Consider the following 24,305-nt stretch of genomic DNA (forward strand, 5'->3'; position numbering starts at 1 on the left):
CAAAATTTCGCAATAATTGTCAGTGTTAAGAGTAAGTAATAAATTCAAGAAATCGATATTATTAATTTTATATTACGAACCTACATACAAGATATATGTATATTATTTTTTAAAATATTTGCAACCACAATACCTTGATGTAAAATGAATTTCTCTGCATACCAAATTGTTCTGGCGCAAGCTTTTTAATATTCGTAATTCGTGATCATATTATAAATGAAGGTTTGATTGGTACTGGCCAGGAAGAAGCCAAGGTAAACAGCTACAACACTCAGGTTAACAGATTACAATAAGTAATTTTCGATATTACTTCGATTGTACTAGCTAGGTATTGATTTGCTCCTCTATGATTCTCCCAATGACATTCAGTATCTGATAGAATTTTAATTAGAATTAGAGTTTATTTCATTGCATCATAACCTTACTGAAAGATTTGTGGTAAGATACTTTACCAAATCAAAGTAAGAATGTAAGACACTTAAGTTCTTGTGCTTCAATTTTTAACATTTTTTTGATTTTATCAGAAACATTCTTATAACATCTCTGTCCTTTGTAAAGTAGCCTAAACGGATTGAAAGTTTGCATCGTTGATTTAAGAGAAGGTAAAACAAAAATGATAATTACATGCAGAATCACAATTTAATTTTTTGTTTGGAAATTCATTATAGATCAGGGAAAAAAGTGTCCAAAAATTAACCCAGCTCTTGAACCCAATTACATTTTTACATTAGTTTTGACAAAGATATTTCCGCCAAAGCTACAGAAATTTAGCTTTATGAATTAATTGCCAAAAATTGATTTCATTTGAGTTTAAAAAAAATAATCTTGGAAGGTCTCTGCTGTTATAAATATTAAAATTTCTGTTGGAGATGTTTTTCCTCTGCAGGGTATTGGCGCCTTATCGTGTTAAAGCATTCTATCAGGTCTCGATGCTCAGATCACTAAGTGTGCTAAAAGAACAGTCCCAGAACATCTGTGAGGCGGATAATACAAGAGTGCAGCGCTTTGATAACACCCTGGCTCTCTGGTCTTGATATATTCTGTCGTGGTTAAGCTGAACGTATCTTTCTTTGCTATGAAATGTCCACCTAGAAAATACTAGTAAACTTGCCCATGGATTCCGAGTACCTGATTTGTGTCCCTAACATTCCAGCACCAGTTCCTCCGGGAGTACTTGGCTCACCAAGTATAATAACATCATGTTTCTTAATATCTTGAGGATTCACTGCTCCATTCCCTCATGTTGCTAATCTTGGTAGAAAATTTTTCTAAGAAAATTAAATTTCCTGACCATTCCTTAATATATTTAAAGAGGGCAGGGCCCCATTTTGCCGACTGACTCAATGGTTGAAATTATTTAAAAAAAAAAAAAACAACGTCTTTTTAAGCCCTCATTTCTTAATTGTTGGCGTTCAGTACGATTTGCCCTGGACATTGCTTAATATTGAAGTCAGCCATATTTCAGTACAAATTCTAATTTTTGAAAAAATTAAATTTCAGGTATCGCTTTAAGGAAAAGTCTTGAGGGATGTTCGCAACCATTTATTATTATTTTTATTATTTATTTATTTATTTAGTCAGTCAATTTCGCATCAGGTTAGATAGGCAGAGTAGTAAAACGAGTATAGAATATAAAACAGTTGTAGGCATATAGGAGCGAGTGGAAACGGCACGTTAACAACATCAGTTGTAGGAGCAACAGAAACAACTGTAGTGGTGAGAGTGACGAAACATTTCAAGTAATCTGGCCACTTTCTCTTCTGTTCTCAACTCATAATACAACACACTAACTGCTGCTCATTCACAATACTGCTCACTAACTGCTTCTCACTCACAATACCATCATAACATCGATTATTTGTAACCACCTACCCTTAACAGTTTTAATTTATTGACGGCATATTGATAGGCTGCAGATGAGGTTGATTTTGATGAGTACAGTCACGAAAAGAAGATTAAAGTAGCTATTTGCTGGTACGATGGGATAATTTAATTTGATTAGGAAGATAAAAGATAAAATTACTGACTTAGACTTTCATAGCTAGTATTATCACTAACTTTGGAACGAACGAATGTAAATTACCATATAACTAAGTTGGCTGAAATAAAATATAAACTATTAATACAAAAGTTGGCTCCAATGGTTGACAAAGAATACAACGTATTCTCTTTAATAGTAAAAGTTGAATGAATCTTTCAAGGAGAATCAACATGTAATTAATTGCTTTCATGGTAAAAATATATTTACTAAATCAATACTAATCTTAGAACCAAATTTAATGTTTTGTTCTACCTCAAATTTCGATAATATATTGTAAAGGAAATTATTGTTTTAAATTAAAATATCTGTTGAATTTCTAAGTGTTGCTCCTATTTGTTGTTAGTATGTTGCCCTTAAAAACTAGTATCAGTGATGTTACTTACAGTCAATATAAGTTTTGTTCAAGGTATTCGACTAGGATACCCCCGTAGAGAGATACTATGAATAGGCTGAAGATGTAATTTAGCTACTGTTCCACTTTCTTCTAGCGAGGAATTTCAAAATTACTAACAATTTTTATTTTTGTATTTTTAGTGAACGTTGGGAGAAAGTGAACTTAACATTCCAAGAAAATGGCACAGTTACATTTCAGCAACAAAAGATATTTAAATTTGATCCAGAGCAATCGGTTGGAGATGTAGAAGACATGGTTGTTGTGCCCAATATTCCTATGTTGGTAAGTAGTATTTATTATTTATATTCTTATAGTCGTTAGGGAGAGGGATATCCACATGGAGAAGCCATGGTTCAGAGTGTGTTCCAAATATAGGTCTGACTGCAACTGTAGCTTGGCAAAAAAAGTCTGGAATTTTTGAAATATTGTATTGTTCATAATTTTTACTTACTACTAATTTGGTGTTTTCATTATTATTAATATTTTTGTTTTGTTTTGTTCAGAGTGCAACATCTCAAAGTAAACATGCAGCTAGATTTCTTAGATTAGCCATGGCCTCTATTATGGACATTCTTAAAATTAAACCATTTGTTGAAGTATCTGTCGGTCAACTATTGTGGGGCTATGAAGATCCACTTCTTAAACTTGCAAAAGACGTTGTACCAAAAGAACAAAAACTACCTTATGAAGAATTTGGATTGATGTATGGGGTAAGAATATATTCATTTATGTAATCAACTACTTCTAGAGGATGTTCAAATTAATGATTTTAATTTTGTTGTTAATTTAACCTTATAATTTTATAGAAAAATGGAACTTCAAAAGATATTGTAACAGTATTCACCGGTGCCAATGACATTACAAGATTTGGACTTGTAGACAGGTTTAATGGAATGTCACATCTACCGCACTGGAAGACTGAAAAATGCAACAGAATTGCTGGAAGTGATGGTTCAATTTTCCCACCTCATATTGATCATAATACCACTCTACATGTTTTTGACAAAGATTTATGTCGTTTACTTCCTTTAAGGTAGGCTAATTGAAATATTTAATTTGGATAAAAGTGATCTCTTTTTCTTTGCAAAAAATAGCAAATTATTACTGGTATTTTTATTTTTGCAATGAGAAGTAACAGTACATTTCTTGATTTTTTTGAAATGGCTGCCCTCTTGTAATCTCAAATTGACTACTATTGAATTCAATAGTACTGTATTCTACGCATACTTATATTTTAATAAAGTAATTAAAACCCGCTTGCAAGGTCCTTTTTTTTCTTTGCAAGGAAGAAAATCTGTACATCCATTACAATTTCAGGTTTAAAGAAGAAGTGGATACTCCCGGAGATGTTCTAGGTTATAGATTTACTCCTCCTGATGATGTATTTGCAGAACTAGAAAAAAATCCAGAAAATGAATGTTTCTGCCCTTCTGGGCCACCTTGTGCACCAAATGGTCTTTTCAACGTTTCTCTGTGCCAATACGGTAAATAATCTAATATTAAAATTTTATTATGATTTACTATTAAGTGGTTATTAAGTAATATCATGTAGTAACTGTGTTTAAGCAATAATTATAACATTTTACTACTCACTTTATTTCCTATAATTTCTCGCTTATCAGAAGAGATTGTTTGCTACTTTACAGCAGATTTCTTCAGAAGAATTTGATTGTTTATTTAATAGCATAATAGCTATAGTAATATAACTTAATCTTGATTAAATTAAAAGTTCTTAAACGAAGTATATGTATAAAATCTTGTATTAAGTCCTACCCCATAACAAATCGTAAATCTCCAAATTCCTGTTTTGACAAAAAGTCTGCTTAGCTGGTCTGGTAGCTGGCTTAGCTCTGATAGCTTACCCTTTTGCCTAAGATACCAACGTGAAAGCGATTCCTTTGTGTGTTCCAACTTTTTTTTTAACCATATGTCTTGAGTAACATTGGAAGTTATAATTTTATTTTTGGAATCCTGTTATAAATTAAAGCAGTATTTAATCCTATTATATGTACATAATATCTCCATTGAATCAAACCATTACTAAACACGAATTAGCAGCGTTAGCTGTTGCGTCATATTTTCGCATGTTAGATTTGTCAATGGAGAAATGGAAACCAAATAGTGAAACGGTGAAAAAAGAACAAATGTAGCCCTGATTTACAGTATCCATTTTTATTGATATAAATTTTAGTCATCTGTGGAACTGTAGAGTAAGCGAAGTAATCTTCGCTTAGCCATGCATATGCATCAACTCTACCCTGCTGATAAATTTGGTTAGTTTAAGTGGATTAGCGTTTCTTTCTTTTGAGCTGGGATTCGTAGAGGGAGTAGAAAATTCCTGAAGAACTTCTTAATCTATTTTGTGAAGAAGTGTTTCAGTAGATCATAATGAGTTTTAATGTAGAGAAAATGTCTTTTCTAAAATATCTACCATTACTTTAGATTCTTGAGAACGCATTGGATTTGGAAAATTAACTAATTTTAGAATGGTATCCAGTATTTCGAAAGAATATTCTAAACTTTTTGTTAAGCAAACCTATTTAACGCTTGTGCCATCTTGCAAAATTAGTGTCTAAAAAGAAACAATTATGAATTAACTAAAATTTCTTTACTTGTTTGACTTAAGATATATTTATCATTTAACTTTAGACGTTTAAGTGATGATAAACTTTTTTTACAGATTCACCAGTCATGCTGTCATTTCCACATTTTTATCTAGCCGATCCAAAACTTCGTGAAGCTGTAGAAGGAATCTCCGAACCTGATCCAGAAAAACATGGATTTTGGCTCGATGTTCAACCGGTTAGTTAATTGTTCATGTCCAGAATTCATAATCTTCAAATAAATCATTTGATAAATTTTTTTCTGGCCTCAAAGTGATGTTCTAAAAGGTCTAAGATACATTGATGTAAGTAAGTTTAGTGTAAGTAGTAGTGGCAACTTGAAAGTGTAGCATTTTCTCAAATCCTATATTTGCAGTAAGAGAAAGTTGTGAGAGGGTTCACACCAGATTCATAATTTATATTTACGCATAATAATTAAATAAACATCATTCTATTAAATTAGACGGGACTTGTAAAGGTCTTATACATGTCTTAAATAAAAGGTGTTCATAACTGAATTACTCTGCCATCTAGTGGCATTTATGTTAACTAAACTTTGTATGTCGAGGTTGGTTGTATTGAGTTTGTTTATTTACTAATTACCATTCCTTTGTCTTTAGGAGGTTGAAGTTGGGCAGTTTTAGTACAGTAAAATTAACAGAAAGATTTGCAATTAGAATTTTTAAATTTTAATTGCTCACATTATTGAATGCATGGTAAAATGATGTAAAGGATAATTTTAATTAAAAAGTGGATTTTTTTTAATGTAGTCGCCATATGTGTAGTCATTAAGTTCAGTGTACGTTTTCTGTAGTTTTTCTAATGAGTATATTTAAAGAAGTATGATTCTTAATTATGTAATCATCCATCTTTGGCAATCATCAACTCTTTATTTGATTCAAAACGTTGTCTAGCAATATACGAGTATACTCGTATTTCTTTTGATTTAGGAACAGAGAGTGGTCAGAAGGTACTAAATTTGCTGAATAGGGTGGATATTCTAACACAGTACTTTAAACCCTTCAATTCTGCTTTTTTAAAACTAAATCTTGACCCTTTCTTCACGAATATTTTTATCCAGTTGGTCCAAAAGTCTGATAATTTTTTTTCTTTGTGTGATAGCGGGCCTATTTTTCATCCACAAGCAGTAAGTCCAAAATAAGATCTATTTTTTAAAACGCCCAATCATTGCAGAGAAATTAGTTTTTGCAAATTTAATATGCAACCTTAAACCATCATGTTCAGAAAAAAATTCTTATATTTGATTGTAGATGTGCGTGTGGTATCAATTATATCATCACACTCCTATAATCGCCGATCGTCCTCTTTGTATTTTCTTGATGTTTTCAAAAGTGAATTATTTGTGAGCCATCTTTTCCTCTTAAGAAAAAAAAAAAAAAAGAAAAAACATTTAAATAAAGCCTTCCCTTCCTTATATTTAGAAAATATTGGAGTTTACTCCTTAGAATCTTTCACTAAATTGAGATAAATTTTCGTTGGCGATGATACAGTGCAAAACGAAAAATTTTATGACCGCAAGATTGTTGCTGATGGTGAATCGTAATGAAATTCTATTACACGGCTACTCGTTTTGCATTTTCAACCGACTCTTAGGTATTGTGTACTCTTTATTATACTTGTGAATTGGTAACAAAAACCGTAAAATTAGTGGTTCGTCCAGCATCGTTTGTGTGATATTTTCTAACCTAGTGTTTATTATAGTCGTAACGTTTCTAATAAGTTTATTTGGTTTGTAAAAATGGGTGCTAGTCCTTTATTCTCTAGGTTTTGTAGAGAATGAAAAAAACTTACGTACGATGATTTATTATTTTTTTCAGAATATGGGTGTTGCTTTAAGGGCACAAGCTAGAATTCAGATCAACTTAGCTGTGAGCCAAGTAAAGGACATTAAACAAGTTGAAACATTCCCAGATATTGTCTTCCCAATTATGTGGTTTGAAGATGTAAGTATGCAATTTCGTTCTTTTCTTTCATTCGATATGGCACTTCCTGAGTTATTGTCAAAATGTTATGAGAGTCTTATCTCAAGTCTTCATGAATTACTTTCAGTAATGCTCAAAGAATGATCTTAAATCAGCTTTCCATAGCTTGAATGTCTCCCCTTTTTTTTACTGTTAAATGAATATTGTAATTACGGATTTTCATTTAATTTATTAACATGTTGTAAAATGCTGAAATCCAAAATATAAGCTACGAGTTAAAATGTTTTGATAAACTAATGTTTGCTTGGAATATAGGAAAATTGAAAAAAAAATGTTAACGATAGTTTAAAGCTAGGAATCATAATAGGTTTTGAATTAATCGTAACGGTTATCTGCCTAATGATGTAATTGAATTACTTTCTAGAGCCATACTCTTCTTATGTCGACCTGTAGCATTCCATGTCGAATCCGTTATTTAGGTTTAGAGCAAAGAACTCTTTAACAGCATCAGTGACTTCCTTTTGTTGAACTAGAAGAAAGCGGCCTTTGGAATGAATAAATGATTATGCCATCACGTTAAGAATACCTTTCATTCTTCTATCCTTCCATTAATTTCAAAAATATGCTTGATTTCTAAATAAACGAAATCTCTAAGCCAATAAATATCTCGAAAATGGCATATCTTTTTTATTCACGCCATTATTCAATTACTTTGAAACTTACTGGAGGCTCATCTCACTTATACTCGTATTAACAACTTCTCATTGTTTTTTTTTTCAGGGCATTAGTGGGTTGCCAGTAGAAGTCACCAATTTACTAAATTTGGCCACAACCGTACCTCCTGTTCTTAGGACTGCTTTACTTTATATATTATTTATTGCTGGTGCCCTGTTATTAGTATTGTCAGTATTTTGTTTGGTACGAAATTCAGGGCGACAAGAGACACTCAGTCTTGAAGGAACGGCCCATTATGCAGCTAATGATGATAAGAAAGCAAAACAAGCTAATGGACATAGTAATGGACATAAATATCCAGAAGCTAAAACGAATCCTGCTTTTACTGGTGATAATTCGTAACTATTAAACATATAGTCAATAATATTTTTATACATCTGCCATTTTTTACAACAACAACAACGGTTATTTTATCTTTGAAATCGAAAGGACAATGTAGTAGTACAAATATAGAAAATATTTGGCATTTTATTCAATAAAAAGAAATAATTTGCCGATACAAAAAGGTGTAGTATCGAGCTATAATTGTCAAATTTGGAGAAAAAAAAACAGCATTTTAAAGCAAAACATGACACTGTAGCATTTAGATTATTTTGATTTTGAGGTTTTGCTCAATTTTCATATTTAATAATAATAAAAAAAATAAGATAATTGTTTAAACATCGAAATTTCTAATCCCAATTTAATTTAATTTTATTTTTAATTACAAATGTAAAATTTTATACAGAGAATCGGAAACATGTTTATAATATATAATTATTTAATTTTATTTTGTTAAGATGACACAAATCCATCTTGGATTTATGTTCGATTATATAAATATGTTAAGAATTTTTTTTTTTTTAATGACGTGTATTCCGTCCAGAGTCAAATGGAAGTACTTAGAAGTTTTTAATATGTAGATTTTTGTAAATAGTTTTTGTTAATAGTATATATATAAATATAAAGTTTATTACAGTTTCTGATAAAATAATAGATCCTGCCTACACTGTGCCTTATACCTTAAATACATTTCATTTGGAAAAGTGATTACAATTTAATGTTAATGTTGATTCAAATTTGAAGTAGTGTATTTCTTTTTTATTGCAAATAAATTTTGCTTAAGGTGATCATTAATTTAAACAATTCTTTTTTTATATGTGAAGAAGACGAAATTACCTATGTGAAATATATGTGCTCATTTTATTAGAAGTAAAAGTACTGTGTTGAATACCATTGTAAATAAAGTAAAATACAAGTTGAATTTTTTTTGTTTAATCCTTCGTTAGCTGCAGTTTGTGAATGCAAGTTCTACAGTTTACATCGTTCTTCTTGAATTTAAAATTCAGGATTTCCTGTAGAGAGTGCTATCGCTGGGTAGTTAATCTCCTCCTGCTCTTCACGCATCAAATATATCTTCACTATTTTCATGTTGTACACATTTATGTACAGATTGTTAATTACTAAATAAATGTTTAAAAGAATTAGGGTATAACGAAGAACTAGGTTGTGCAAATCAGTGTTCGGAGTAGAAGTTATGGGATGTTGCAGTTGCACTAAGTTGGCGTTAACTTAGTTTTTTTTTGTACCATTTTTGGTGTTCTGTTCCAGGAAGAGAGCGTTTAATGCCTCAGATAGATTCTGTGAAAATCCCCTAAAAACTGATTCCAGTTATTACAAAATAGAAGACTATTTTGGTACATGTAAAAAGAATTATGAAAAAAAGCCAAACTTATTTTCAGTTTTTGGATCAATTGCTTGGAATGAACTTAAAAAAGCCTATAATATAGCAACATTGTCAGTCGTATATAGCCATTAACTTGTTAAATTTTATCATTATGCAAGTGTCAAGGGGTACTATCAATAATTCATTCACTTATTTTGTATTAATTTAATTTTATATATATTTTAAATTTGAAGTAATTCTCACAATTTTAAAATTCTATTTCAAATCTCACCCAAAAATTGAATCAAGGATAAAGCTGAATTATTCCATCCACTTTGATGATTATCGAATGGAAGTCATCTACTCCTTCATTCTTTAGAAAAGTCCGGTGAAGATACTTCAATGGAGCCATTAAGCATTGTTAATTTTAAATTAACGTTTGCAAACAAAAATCACCAAGCAAATGTTTGGTAAGTATTTTTCCTCAATACTTTTTCTTTTCTTTAATGTTGCAAAAAAAGAGACTCGATAGATCTTTAGATTAAAAGTTAAATTGCTAGATTTTATGCTATAAGTAGTAGCTCTAGTTGTGTTTTTGTAATTTTCTGCTCACTAGGATATACGCAAAAATTATGAACAATAAATAAGGAGAGAAGCGATTAGCGAATTGGATGCTATTTGAATTGGGTTCGAATGCAGCTGCTAACCCTTAGATTTTCTCTTACTAGGAGCTTCTTACACTCACTGTCCGGTGATAGTTAAGTCTGTAACACGAGAACAATGTCCGGAGGCCGGCAGTGCAAAGAGAAAAGCTCCAGGCACCAATAACCTCAGATGTTGACGCACCTTAAATCATAAAAAAAAAATAATGACCTCAAATATACTAGCTGTATAAATTAAGATGAGCAACACAATATGTCACATTAGTGACATATTTTTCGGCCACAAATTCTCAGAGGAATCTAGCCGTCCAATAAGAGCGATGAAATAAATATCTTGATATGGAGGTATATAGATTAAATACTTGTATTATTTTTGGGCTGGTGTTTGTGTAAGGGTTTAAGCATGGATTCGTAAGTGGGAGATCCTAAGTTCAATTTCCGCGTATTGATATTGATATAAAACTTGATAGTTTTAAGAAAAAATGTTAATAGTAAAGAATGTGCTTCCGCCCAGTCCACGATACTTAATTGGTAGTTGGACGTAAAGCAAAGCCTGAAAAAACTAGGCTATTAATTTATTACTTAATAATTTTGTGTATATATATATATATATATATATAAACTGAGGCATCTTTCTGAAATTTCTTTCATTCCACTTTTTGTCAACTACTTAAGATTATGAATCATATAAGGTTCTTTTTTTTTGGATTTTTTGTGAAAGGAAATTCCCCTGACGTTAGGCCAGGCGAACGCGTTATCCGGCCAAGGGAATCCACATTTAACAAAAAACTTTAAGGACGATAATGCTGTTTGTCCTTGAATACTATTCCTTAAATCTTCAGATCTACCACAGAAACAAAGCAATTTTTTGTTTTAATTTTTATCTCAAATTGCCTTGTAACCAAGGATAACTTCATTTCTAGCTTTATCATCATTAAATTTTAGATGTGACTGCATAAGGCTGCTTCGAAGTCTCTAAATTTCTGTTTTATATTAAAGTGGGTAAAATTCATAATCATTCCTAGATCAAACCCAAAAGTTTCAAATTAAGAACTCTTTTTTTAAACACTGAAAGGGGTTTGCTGAGTTAGGACGAGAACAAAACTACAGTTGGGCAATCTGCGACTTTCGTTTTTGTGGCAAATAATCGCGCATATCTTTTACTTAAATACACTTTTTCAGTTGCAGGATACCTCAAAACACGAATCCTGTGAAACCTCATTATAGTAAATTTGACATTAATTCAATGAAGAGGAAGTAAAAACAAAAAAAAAATTGCCCTCTTTAAATAAAAGGAAATAATTATGGCAATTTGCTGACAGATCAAGTTTTAATACTTAACTGGGGGTAATTATTTATTTTAATATTAACTTCCTCCTAACTTTCACCTTTAAGATTATGTAAAACTATGTTAATACTTTTGAATGTGCTCAGAATTTCTGAGGATATTAGGCTGAGTTTTATATAGATCGTCACTCAGGCTACACGATTTTTTTTTTTCTTCCAATTTTACCACAGTTGGTCGAGCATGATGAGCAAAACCGAATAAAAAAACTAAAAGTAACCTCCTTGTTTACCGTCTGTGCAGTAACCTACCTAACCTAGTGTTTTAGTCATAACGTCATCAACCAACTACTCCCTTCTCTTATAGCCCCACTTATTTGCGTACATACCGATCCTGATCCCATGCCTTTTCAAAAAACTGTTTCATTTGTACTTCAACCTTCAGTAACACAAGGGAATAGGAACCAGACACCAAATTAGTATCCATTCTTTTGTACAAAGGTATCATATCATTTTGTTATTTCATCCAGTGTTTTTAAGGGTACGAATTTGAGTATATATATTTATATATTGTAATTTTTGCAGTCGACTGATCGATATAATCAAAATAAAAAGGTTACACCCACCGGTAAGTTTTCTATGTATGTTGTCCATAAAATGATAGATTAATGATAGGGATATGGTTTTTTAAAGTAACCGAATCAAGCTGAGTAAAGTTATACCATTTGGTTTAAATTCTTTATGAAACGAACGAACCAATTGCAAAAAAACATGTTTCCAAATTTTAACCCTGTAACGTGTGTATTATGATCATCATTACTTTGCAAAATACTTGTTTTTTCTCCTTGTTGAATCTGTTGAAAAAATAATTCATAAATAAAATAGTACCAATGTACTAAACATATAGTTAGACGCATTTTTTAAAATGTGCTAATTCTTTAAAAGCCTAGAAAAAAAAAAGATTTTTCTTTGAAGACTACTGATTCTTCATACTTTTTTATTAGATCTAAAACTTTCCGTCTACAAAAAATCCATGTTTATATTCAGCTGTAAATTTATATTTCTTGGAATATTTATCTGAAGGTATTCGTTTGTTTGTTTTTGACTAATTGCTTTAAGTGAACTATCAACACTTAATTTCCTATCGAATAAAGTGTTTATTCTATTAATGAAAGGTTTTCAGACACAAATAGTTCAGTGAGTGCATATTTTTCATCGTAGTATACATAATTTAAGAAGTAAGAGTTTTTTATTTTTGATAATTGATTGCAAAGTGAGTTATCTTTTAGAGGAATTTTTTATGCAGGTTTCCATTTTGCTTATATTTGAGAGATATGAGGCTAGATATTTATCTTATGATGTATTTTACATGTAAAATTTGTTATAATCTACCTTCTTATAATTTTAGAAAGAACAGCTAAAAATTTTATTTAATCTTTAAGAAATATTTTGACATTTCTTTTTCCGCTTGCAAGCGAAATAGGTTTCAATTATTTTTTCATTTTTTAAAAATTATTTTAATAATTATAGCAAAAAATCAGCTACTACTAGTTTTATTGTAATCGACGTTCTCTATTTTGAGATAATTACTTTGAAAACATGAATTTTACTAAAAAAATATTGGAGCATTTACATGTTTTAGTAAAATAAGCGGTTAAGATTTGTTTAGTTGCGAAGGTCAAATGTAGATGTAGGACAACTTTTCTTTCTAAACGCCAATGACAACGTAATATTTGAATAGTTTAATGTTAAACTTTGAAGTAATAATTATTAAAGAAAATATTCAAATGATTCTGTTGCGTTGTGATTTATTTTTAAAGTTAGTTTTTTAACAAATATTTACCTTGTCGAAGTATTACGTATTTGTATTTTTTTTTTCTATGTTGTAAGGCATGAGATGTCTTTTTAGTTTCTTAAGTTTTATAGGGATGCCAACTCGGAAAGTATTTTGAGATCAGTCATGATTAGAAAATTCGTATTTTTTACTGAAGTACACATTTTTATTTTTTGAAAAAATTCTTCAATTGTTGAATTATTATAATTTTGTGTGTTTAATATTTTGTTTCAAATTGGAACTCTTTTCAGAAATGCCTGAAGGAGATGTTAAAAGTTTTTACAATGGGAAAAATGTATTCATAACTGGAGGGACTGGTTTTGTGGGAATAGCCTTGGTAGAAAAGTTATTGAGAACAACTGAGGTTAATAAAATTTATCTGCTCGTTCGCCCGAAGAGAGACAAAGAAATTTATGCACGGCTGGAAGAGTATATTAAAAATCCGGTAATTAAAATATTCTGAAACAATTATAATGCTATTTGCGAACTAATCATTTTATTTGCTGACTTGTTATTTCTTTCACTTCTTAGTTTAATAAATGTCCAAAAATGTTACACTTCTATCTACACATCTTTCTCTTACCACAACAAAAGCTTAGGCACCTAAATGCAATATCAAATTTGAACTCGCAGCAATTTTTCATATCTGAGTTATAATCGTTACATATCTTCAAGCTGAATCAGGCCAATTTGTACAAAAACTTTTTATAATTAGGAAACTTCAAAACTATTTGGGAAAACCCTCAAAATCATAAATCAGCACCATCTTCATACATCCACTCACTAGGGCCAAGAGATACTATCAAATTTACAGACCAAAAAAATTGCACTCAATTTTTCATTAACAAGAAGAAAAAAGTGTTGATTTATATAATTCATGATTTCAGATATTTTCAGTGTTGAAAGAAGAAAAAGGTTCAGAAGTATTTACTAAATTATCAGCCGTACAAGGTGATGTTGGTGAAGACAATTTGGGTTTATCAAATAATGATAAGCAGACCTTAATTGATAATGTAAACATCGTTTTTCATTGTGCTGCAACGCTTGATTTTGAAGCAGATTTAAAATGTACTGTGAAAATTAATCTATTAGGAACTAGAAGAGTTGTGGAACTTTGTAAAAAAATCAAGAATTTAAATGTAACAATAAATTGATTTTATTTTTTGAAAATTAAATTATTAGAAGGATTTATCGCTTATTTATTCATGTTTGTGTGTTCAGGGGCTACTTCATGTATCCAGCGCGTACGTGAATTCACATTTGTTGAGAGTTGATGAAAAATTATATCCAGTACCAGAAAGTGCTGATAAAGTTATTGAACTTGTCGAATCTACTCCAGACAAGGAACTAGAAGAGAAGACTAAGCAGTTAGTTGCATAATTATTCCATAATATTTCAAGATCAACTAAATAAAAAAGAAACTTAACTGAAGAAAATGTTCAAACTCTGGACCTGCATTAGTACTGGAACGTGTATTTCATATTAGTGTTCATTGTTGCCCTTTTTTAATCGTTGGTTGATTTAATTTCTAGTTTATATTCTTCAATTAAACTGTTTCAACCATCTTTAGAGATTGGTTAATCTGACCCTTCTCACTCGGAGGATGCTCAAAACGATTGCTCAGTAACTCGGATACTGAGCGACTGGAGGACACGAACCGCCCGTTTCTCTTCACATGTTGCTACTATAAAAATTCCATAACTCAGATTAGACGCAGTTTCTAGTTTGCATGAAAGTTAAACTAATAGTGAAAGTCGGGAAACTCACTCTACTATAGTAGAGAGTAGACAAGCTACCTAAGTTGCAGGTTTTCCAAGTATTCAAAACTATAGATCGCTCAATAGCGCAGTTTTCTTTTTATAATATACCTGAGTGCAGAGGACTTTATTATAAGTTTAGGTCCAAGTAATAAAATTACTGAAGATTGATGAAAATCCATTTTCAGTCAAAATTAAAATATTTATCTTACAACGGTTAAAATCAATCCCTTACTGCATTATGCACATAATTTTGGAATTAAGACTTCTTCTGCTAGAGCGTTAACGAGGTAGGTAATGCTCATGTAAATCCACGTTTGATCAGGCAAGTGTTAATACATTCGCTGACTTATTGGAATATCCGGTTCATTTGTTCTGGAAATTTAACTAGTGCTTTGAAACTAGAACCTGCTCAGATTACTGTCGGCCTCAGGATTCCGTTTTTTGTTCTAGGAAATTCATTAATGCCATTGTGTGCATTCATTAATTTAAACAAAGAAAATAATAGCAGTTTATTTTTATTTTTTTTAATTGCCAAACGTGAAAAAAAATCCTTGAAATATGTACTACAGCTGTTCCGATTGCGCAATACTCCGATTAGTATGTGAGCATTGGGAGAAATTACGACCTATAGACCAATAGCTTCGTACTCTGACACTTTTCTACCCTTCCAGCAGCATCCTTAATCTTCTCATCTACATCCTCGCTTACATGCGCTTCTAGGTACTTGAACTTCGTGACCTGGTCCACCTTTTCTTCTCCAATTTTATCCACCCTCACAATTCTATATTCTAGAATTATTAGAATTATATTTGAATTATTAAATATATTATTCACAGACAAAATCATTTTCTAAATTTTGCTTACAGAATACTTGGAAAGTATATAAACACTTACACATTTACAAAAGCTCTTGCCGAAATAGAAGTAACCAACTCAGTAGACTTATTTCCATCATGTATTGTCAGACCCAGCATGAGTATGTTCTATTTATATATTTTTTTATACGTATAGATTTAATTGTTGTGTAATACAAGATAAACATTGTGTATAATCATGTTTTAGTTGTAGCAGCTTGGAAAGAACCTATTCCTGGTTGGACCAATTCTAAGAATGGACCTCAAGGTTTCATAATGGGTGCCGCTAAAGGAGTAGTCCGTAGATTACCAGTTGATCCAAAACTTGTATGTGATTATATTCCAGTTGATGTAGTTGTTAATGGTATAATTGTGGGAGCATGGAAAGCGGCCATTTCCAGGTTGGTTACCAAATAAAGAAAAAAATTGCTGTGAATACCGGCACGACTTTATCTTCAGTTTTCAAGGTTTTTTTCAAAATTGGAATTTTTATCGCTGATTTTATCCATGTCGAACAAAAATGTATCTACTATTTCTGACCGGTTCATACTTTCATCCATTATCAAAGATTGATTTATCAATTTGGTATTGAGATTTTGACTTCAACTAAGTTTCTGTTACTACAAGTTCGAAACCGGTAAGGGATACTAAAAACTTGCGTGCTCGATAAATAAAATCAGCAATATTCTCCAGTACCAAATTAATTTATCGAATTTTTGAATGTTTACGTTGGTGGGACAATGAAAGGACACTTTAGAGTGAGTGCCTACAAACCCACCTCGCTCCATACAATTATGGCAATCCAAATAATGAATTTCCTTTTTTAAAAATTACAAACAAATGTTTAAGACTCTTCATACCAAGTTAAAAAAAAAAAATCTGCTTAAGTGGTTTTCGACAAAATTACGGGTAAGTGAATATAACCTTTGGGAAATTCTCACTTCTGTTGGTGACTTAAATTTCCTATCAGTTCTATTTGAATTTTCTCGTCTTAGGAGTAGAGATTATAGGGAAAAGTTACGTTAAGTTTTGCTCTAAGATGTGTCTTCAATTTTCAGTTTTGTTCTGTACATAAGAAGAACTTAATAAAATTGTACCAGGATTCCTAGTTTAAGGTAAATCTGTAAGCAAGAAATGTGACTACAAGATTAATTTAGTTCCTGCTCCCTAGGCATTCAACCAAAAAAGTTGTACCAATAACTTGTAGGTCTAGATGGAGAATTCATTGTGTAAAGTCTAGAACTGAATTTTAGCTGAAAACAGAAGCATATGTACTCTTCCCATTTTACTTTAAAGTCAACTAAATGTTTGAAGATAATTAATAAACTGAAGAGAGAGTCGTGGTTCACTCTAGATTTTATTTTATATTTTTGAAAGATTTATTGTAACAGTAAATTTCTTTTTAGGCCTAGTGAAACACTGATATTCCATTTAACGTCAAGTACTTATAAGCCATTCAAGTGGAATATAGTAGCAGGCTCAGTGGACCGATTGTTGCATAAATATCCACTGAAGAGTGCGGTGTGGTATCCTACACTTAAATTGCTCCCATCTTTATTTGTTTTCAAATTATCGGCTTTGTTTTTCCATTGGATACCCGCTTACTTTCTTGACGCTGTAACTGCATTATCTGGAGGTCGACCTATGTCAGTTATCTTCTTTTTTTTTTGTTTCTTTGTTTAATATTTGACCAATAGTTGTAAATAATGTAAATCTTACAAAAAAAAACTTTTACAGTTTAAGAAAACTGCATTCCAATATTAATAAATCTTTGGACCGTCTTCAACCATTTATCTTCACTGAATGGTTTTTTTCTAATAAGAAAACGATGGAACTACATAACAGTCTCAGTGAACAGGATAAAGAGAATTTTACTCTGGATCTTGGGCCACTTGTTTGGCGTGATTATTTTGAAAATATGGCCAAAGGTGTGCGGCAATTTCTGCATAAGGAGGAACCATCTTCGTTGGAGTATGCTAAAAAAAAGGATACCATGTAAGTGATAATACACGTTTTCAGCTACGTATAATAATAATGAATAATTATTACTATTCCACATAAAACAATAATAATGTGAAAAATTATTATTATTTTTTAAATACCTATATTGAGAACACTTGGCCCGCAAAGCTAATATGTATTGTAGTACTAGGTTCGATTCCCGGTCCCTAAACTTTGGATTTTATTTAATGGTTAATAAAAGAAATTTACGGTAAGGTATGTTTGCTCGTCACCTCTGTCCAACTAATCGGTAGTTAGACGTAATGCCCGCCTGAAAATAAGGCATTACTTTACTTTTTTTACTTACTTTAATTGAAGTATACAATTTTGTTACCATCGTAACAAAATCATCGTAAAAATGTGAAGTAATTCCCTATTTTTTAGGCGTGGATTAACGTCCAACTACCAAGTAGGTTTCTTGAACGTATTATCATTGACTCAAACTGGGAATCTCCCAAAAAATATCATTATATTTAATGTGCTACAACATCTAATAATATACTGCAGTAAAAAGGCCGTTTAGAGGAAAAATCAACTCCGTTCCCTCAAAAATGTCTTAAAATGAATTTTTCGTGAAAAATGTTTAAAATAAAAGATAGGGCTACAAAAAGAATATGAGTATTAAAGAAAATCGTAAGGTTGCTCATGAAAAATCACAAAAAAAAAAGTTTAGGAAAGTGGCTACTGACATTCTGGAGTTTTGTTAACAGTCGGGATTTTATCCAAATAATGAAAAAAAGTTAAGCTTTCTTTTGGTTTTTGGGATATTTTGATTATACAAAAGAAACAAACAGGCCGTTTTGGGATGCATAGAATATCTAATTTTTTTTTTTTTTAAATGAATATTTGATGTCGAAAATTGATACGAACGTAAGATAAGGTCACCTCATTATCCAGTTAACTGTTGCGACCTTGTTGGAAAATGTGTCCCCTACGTGCTTCGTACAAATTAAGCGATGTTTTTCGTAATCTATTTAATGTACATTTATACATTTATTTATATTAACATAATTAGGAACCAAAAACATCAAAAATAAATTTCGTTGCACTCGAATATACTATTGTTGTTGATCTGGTAACAGCTTGCTCACACTGATTTACTTTCTTCGATCGGACAAAAATATTTTCTAAATTACCTTATTATCTCAAATACACATTCAAATGATACAAGTGTTATGAAAAAATCCGACAATCAATCATAAAACTTGGAAAAACCACTAAATGAACTAAACAGCTCACTTAATACTCTCCTTGCATAAATACCAAATTACAAAGAATGCACACTGATTCAATTATCCTGAGTAGGTCGCAAAATTACAGACTGGTATTTATGGAAAAATGAATCCCTGACCAGATAATTAAATGCAAACAATTATGCAGGGAAATATCTTGGCAGGTTAGTAGCCCACGACTCAGCAATTTGGATGATCGCTAAATCTTGAACCCCGCATATGAGCTGAAAACGCATGACAAATATACTCGTCATAACACAAAATTTTACACTTTTTTCATGACGAATATCTTCGTCATAAACCGTTAACTAGTTAATTGCCTGCATAAAATAAATGTCTAGTAACTTTTGTTTTTGTTTCAGATTTTTAATTCTAAACATAATCCTTCAAGTGGTAATTATGAGTTCAATCTGGTTTCTCTTCTCGACTATATCTGGAAAGTCTCTTACCGATTGTTTCCTAGTGTTACCCATTACTTTAATTATATTCGGTATTTTATAAATTAAATATACTGTAAAAACCAATTAATTTAATATAAATTTCTTGCCTATTTTAAATATTTATTACAAATGTAATATTTTTTTTTTTATATTTATTACAAAAATTTTTGTTTCTAGTTTTCTTGTTGAGAACAAAAGATTGCTTTTTTTTATATGTGGGAATGGATAAATTGAAAGATAATTTGTTTCAGTTAATTTTATTTTTTGAAAGCTTTAACAGTTTTCTAATGCTAATTAATTTAATAAAATTAATTTCTTAGATTTGTTTTTTGTTTGTTCAATCAACCGAATTGCAGGGCTGTGGATTTACTAAAATAGGATTGTATATTGCAAGTGGATTAATTTCAATTGATGAAAAGAAAATATCAACTAAATATGTTGTATTAAACAAACATAAAGGTATTCCATAGCATTTATTTTTTATGATGGGAAAGAAAGAAACAAATTAGAAAAACAGTTACTGAAGGTAACTGCGGGGTGACCTTGTTTTTTGATTAGTTAATATTTCTGCTTTATTTAGACTAATATTCTATTATTTTTTATGCTTCTTATTAAATTTTCTGTGCAATTATATATTTATTCACATTGATAAATGCATAAAATTAGCATTTTAACTAGTAAAATCCTAAGTTTATAGTTTAATTGAATTGCTGTGGCCCTGTGAAGTATCAACATTTTTCGCTAGGTTCCAAAAAGCAGTTATCCTTAATAGTTTTTAAGAATGTAGATTTCATCTACTTTTAAATTCTTCTCTCTGCATTCTTTTGCACTCAGGTATATTTAAGGACCGCTCTCTCCCTGTACCAGTCACCCCGTGCAAGCGTAAAGATGGTCTACAAAAAGGGAAATGGAATCACTACTTTATCTGGGTTGATGTGAAAGACCTAACCGGAGCAGAAGCTTCTATAGTACGCAATTCCCACTCGGTCCATTGAAGGGTAGGTCGAAATGTGCACTAGTACGCGTGAAATGGTAATCCCACAATCATAACCCTTAGGGTTGGCCACAGCCACTTTACTTTTAGATCATCTAAGTCTTTTGCTGATCTAGAATTCCATGTTACAATGGTAAATTTTGGTCTTCAAATTTGCTTCACAATATATTATTACTATTATTTTTTAAAAAACTTTTATTTCTAAATTTGGGTGTACTGTTTGAGGCAATTGAATTGCCAGTACTAGTATTCGGAAGATGGAGTGTTAAAATAATATTTTTAGGAGAATGAGTTTAAAGATACAGAAGGATTCAGCAAGTTGGTGATAAGAAATTGGATGGAGTTCCAGCTATCAACAAATTATTGAGAGATATTATTATTAAATTACATTTTTTCTCTCTAAAAATTACAGTAGTAAACTGAAAGCAAATATAAGGTGAACCTAGTGTAATTATTGGAGAGGCAATTCTATTTTTAAAAAAGTAAATAGTAACTATCCATTTAGAAATTATAGAAAGATTTATCAGGCAAATTCCAAAAACTAGTTTTTGTTAATGGGTACTTCACAAAATACAGCACTTCCAATTTCTTGGATTTTCACCCAAACGGTACATTAGTTTTTGCTTCCTCAAAACATGCTTCAACTTTTTATAGATTCGTATCTTTGTTAAATAAAGGAGATAATGAGTTAATGTATATTGATGTGTTTATGAAAATGAACTATGATTGCAATTGAAAAAATAACTTAAAATAATCGATGAGTTTAAAACGTTAATTTTATGAGTATGTAATAAATTTGTTAATTAACTTTATAGAATCCCTCTAGTAAACAGTCTTCAAGCTATGTTAAAACTTATTTTCATTCATGAATTTTCAATAAAGCGATCATGAAATAATCATCAAGTATAATACATAAAAATTGCTTCGTATCATATTAATATAATAAAAATTTACATTTCAGTTTTTGATTCTTTTGCAAATTTGTAGAATTTTCACAGCTTTTTAACTTATTTTTCAGTTATCTGAAACCAATAATGATTCAGTAAAGTTTAAAAGTTGGTTATAACAAAACAAATTTTGTCAGAGAAATGTAGTTAGTTTTAGCTTCGGGTCTTCTTCTTCAGCAACTAAGATGGATGGCTTTGTGGAGTTGTAGTTTTTGAAAGGTGAATTTTGTTATAGAAATTAAATAAGTGTAAAACTTCTGTCTCTTTCTCTTACGTACTACCAGCAGCTTGCAATTAGAAATTCTTCTATGGTTTGGTCATTTATTTTAACCGGGATTCGTCTCTGTGTCTGTAACAAAAAAGTTAAGTCTTTTATACCATAGCTATCTCAATATATTATTTACCGTGGAGGATGACGTGTCTTTCTGCTCACCCTATTCATTAAAAACAGCAAATCATCCCATTTTGTCAAATAATTAGACTTTCTATTCAATAAAATTCTTAAAAATCTTCCTTATAATTAAATAACGCAATAAATTCTGGTATCATCATACACACACACATATATATGTGCATTACATTTTAATGCAATATAAATTTGGCTAAATAAGAAGGATAATATATTGAATCACTTATAATTTGTTTTATACTGACTAATTTTATTAAATTACTCCTGTAGACTTACCTTAAATTTTTTTTAATTATTAGCAGATTTGTATATTTTAATAAATGAGTGTTTTTTGTACAAAACAATACATGAAAATATTATGTATAGTTAACGAAGAAGTAAAAAAAAGTTGAAATTGAATTTATTTACCATAAACAACGGTAGGGACAAACATTGCCACCAGGCAGCACTGCTTATCAGAAAAAGTCTAAATCTACCAGAAACTAACTATTAGAATGCCAAAAATTAACATTTTGTATTAGGGTATAAGCAACACGTAAGAGCTCACAGTGTTTACATTGATTATAACCTCCCGCAAATTTTTTTTAAAAAGTTGATGTACTTAACATGTATAATACTGAAGAATTACTTCAATGTACATTTTTTTGGCTATGTTTGAAAAACATTTAAATACAAAATTGTAGTAAGAAAACTTTTTGCATGGTAAGCATCACCAAATTATTTTTAATTCTGCTTATATTATTTCCAAATCCCTCAAATTCGTTGTGAATGCTCATTGGTTTCAGCAGTCTGTTTCAGTAGTCTGCTTCTAGAACTGAAAAAACCTAATTTAGATTGGGTGAACTTCTTTGCTAACTTTGCTACAGCTAATAGTGAGTGGGTTTTGGATACATTAAACAAAAAAAAAAAAAAAAAAATGACTAATATAAGAGGAAGGTGGATTTGCTTGGACCTAAAAAAGATTGCCAAGTCTTGCTACCGTGATAGTAAGTCAGAATTATTTGATAAACAACAAATATTAAATTTGATAGTATCTATCACTCAGTTTGTTCTCTTTACAGTCCACAATAGCTGAATTGGACTGATAACACAAATTCGTATATCCATTGCTTAACTTATTGTTTTCATAACAAGGTTTTTGTTTGGATTTTCTGCTTACGACAGGATTTGGATTTTGATCCTTAATAAAAGTATTTATCATTTTGGAGATGTGTATGGATGAAATATTTATCATGTAAGTAACTCGATTTCTGTAACGAGTATTAATGATACTAGATCGATAAACTTAAGAAATAACAAGTCTATTTCTTTTAATTTCTTAAATAAATACTACATTAAAATTGCACTTTCATGGTTTATTTAATGTCTAACATTTAAAACATATATATATTTGCTTTAGGTACTCCATTAGTTATTAAATAACTCAACACTTCATTGTTAAATTTCTTGGTGCCACAAATGAGCACTTGAAGATTTTCTAGAGAAAGTTTCAAGCACGACTGAATGTGTTCTTCTGAAATCTTGCCATGAACAAATGTTTCTGAATATTTTTTATCCTTTGGTGAATAATCTTCTGAAAGATAACAAATATAATTAAAATTCCAATGAGCAGACAATCTACACAGCTGTTCTCTGAAAATAATCTCCGATGGATTTCTACAACCAAACATCATTTTTATTACAGATTCATCGCTTTCATTATTAAGTATTTCTTTTATTATTGCGTACATAGGGGCTATACCCGTTCCCATACAAATCATAAGAACGTGGCGATATTTATTGGGTTTGTATTCAAAATCTCCCAAGGGCCCTCGCCAATATGTGATGCTTCCTTCTTGTAAAGTTTTAATGTATTCAGAGGTTCGACTAGGGTTGTATAGCTTAATGAGCACTTGAAAAGAACCATTTACTTGTTCATCCTTATCTGTAACAATCGTGTAATCCCTTGTCTCAAAGGCTGGCTCCTTAGAAGCATTCTCGAAACGTAGAGCTACATACTGTCCAGCTTTAAAGGGAAGAACACCAACGGTATCATTACTGTCTTGAACTGCAGCAGCTTGAAATGTATAAAGATTTGTATTTGCAGTTAAAGGAATGATATCTTTAAGAACAAAAGGTTTGAAGCGAGTCTGCGACAATAAATCATACCTCTGGGAATTGGTATGTCCCCGATTTTCTTCCCACAATTTCAACTGATTCTGATATATATCAAAAACACAGGGATTACAACCATTCTGACAGCAATCCTCTTGAGATGGTTCTTCAGGCTTATTTAGCTCGCATAAGGACATTCTTTTAATCAAACTGAAAATAAAAAACAATATTAATATTACCCCTCATGTAAGAATTATTTACATAATAATGTCAAAATAGTGAATCTTACTGTTCTGGTATACGCTGAAATTTAATTACTGATAGCAATCTACAAGAATCTCTTATTGATTTCATATTTTTTAGTGAACAAATTTAAAAGAGTATAAATATGGAGCTGTCAACTATTACGATACATGATCTTATTGTAACCTTT

The 24,305-nt window shown here is 30.7% G+C and overlaps 3 protein-coding genes across 16 annotated transcripts in view; 2 read left to right on the plus strand and 1 right to left on the minus strand.

Moving 5' to 3' along the window:
* emp (epithelial membrane protein) overlaps positions 1-8,959 on the plus strand; it is a 107,932-nt gene extending 98,973 nt beyond the window's left edge. For all 8 annotated transcript variants that reach the window (XM_074133300.1, XM_074133295.1, XM_074133301.1 and 5 more), the window contains 7 exons: positions 2,576-2,717; positions 2,939-3,145; positions 3,242-3,468; positions 3,753-3,919; positions 5,116-5,237; positions 6,877-7,002; positions 7,762-8,959. In XM_074133300.1, the coding sequence (XP_073989401.1) occupies positions 2,576-2,717; positions 2,939-3,145; positions 3,242-3,468; positions 3,753-3,919; positions 5,116-5,237; positions 6,877-7,002; positions 7,762-8,058 (1,288 nt within the window). In that variant the 3' untranslated portion in view covers positions 8,059-8,959. The remainder of the gene's footprint in view (positions 1-2,575; positions 2,718-2,938; positions 3,146-3,241; positions 3,469-3,752; positions 3,920-5,115; positions 5,238-6,876; positions 7,003-7,761) is intronic.
* Positions 8,960-11,644: 2,685 nt separating this feature from the next.
* Positions 11,645-19,749, plus strand: LOC141456909 (putative fatty acyl-CoA reductase CG8306). Of its 4 annotated transcripts, XM_074133303.1 has the most exons (10): positions 11,646-11,808; positions 11,893-11,935; positions 13,393-13,586; positions 14,029-14,280; positions 14,363-14,508; positions 15,768-15,877; positions 15,964-16,156; positions 17,162-17,401; positions 17,493-17,750; positions 19,351-19,749. In XM_074133303.1, exons 3-10 carry the CDS (start codon positions 13,395-13,397, stop codon positions 19,487-19,489), a joined length of 1,530 nt encoding a protein of 509 aa, XP_073989404.1. In that variant the 5' UTR covers positions 11,646-11,808; positions 11,893-11,935; positions 13,393-13,394; the 3' UTR covers positions 19,490-19,749. The 4 variants fall into 4 exon arrangements, with proteins under 4 accessions (XP_073989406.1, XP_073989404.1, XP_073989407.1 ...); XM_074133305.1 differs by lacking the exon at positions 11,893-11,935 and having other exon boundaries at positions 11,645-11,808; XM_074133306.1 differs by lacking the exons at positions 11,646-11,808; positions 11,893-11,935 and adding an exon at positions 12,373-12,504.
* Positions 19,503-24,301, minus strand: LOC141456910 (NADH-cytochrome b5 reductase-like). 4 transcript variants are annotated; one of them, XM_074133310.1, is made up of 3 exons: positions 24,162-24,301; positions 23,689-24,082; positions 19,503-21,718 (listed from the first exon to the last, which is right to left on the minus strand). In XM_074133310.1, exons 1-3 carry the CDS (start codon positions 24,224-24,226, stop codon positions 21,647-21,649), a joined length of 531 nt encoding a protein of 176 aa, XP_073989411.1. In that variant the 5' UTR covers positions 24,227-24,301; the 3' UTR covers positions 19,503-21,646. The 4 variants fall into 4 exon arrangements, with proteins under 4 accessions (XP_073989411.1, XP_073989409.1, XP_073989408.1 ...); XM_074133308.1 differs by having other exon boundaries at positions 22,187-24,082; XM_074133307.1 differs by having other exon boundaries at positions 22,055-24,082.
* Positions 24,302-24,305: the final 4 nt, after the last annotated feature.

Source organism: Rhodnius prolixus, unplaced genomic scaffold, assembly GCF_049639745.1.
Source record: "Rhodnius prolixus isolate KJV_2025 unplaced genomic scaffold, Rpr scaffold_10, whole genome shotgun sequence".
NCBI lineage: Eukaryota > Metazoa > Arthropoda > Insecta > Hemiptera > Reduviidae > Rhodnius > Rhodnius prolixus.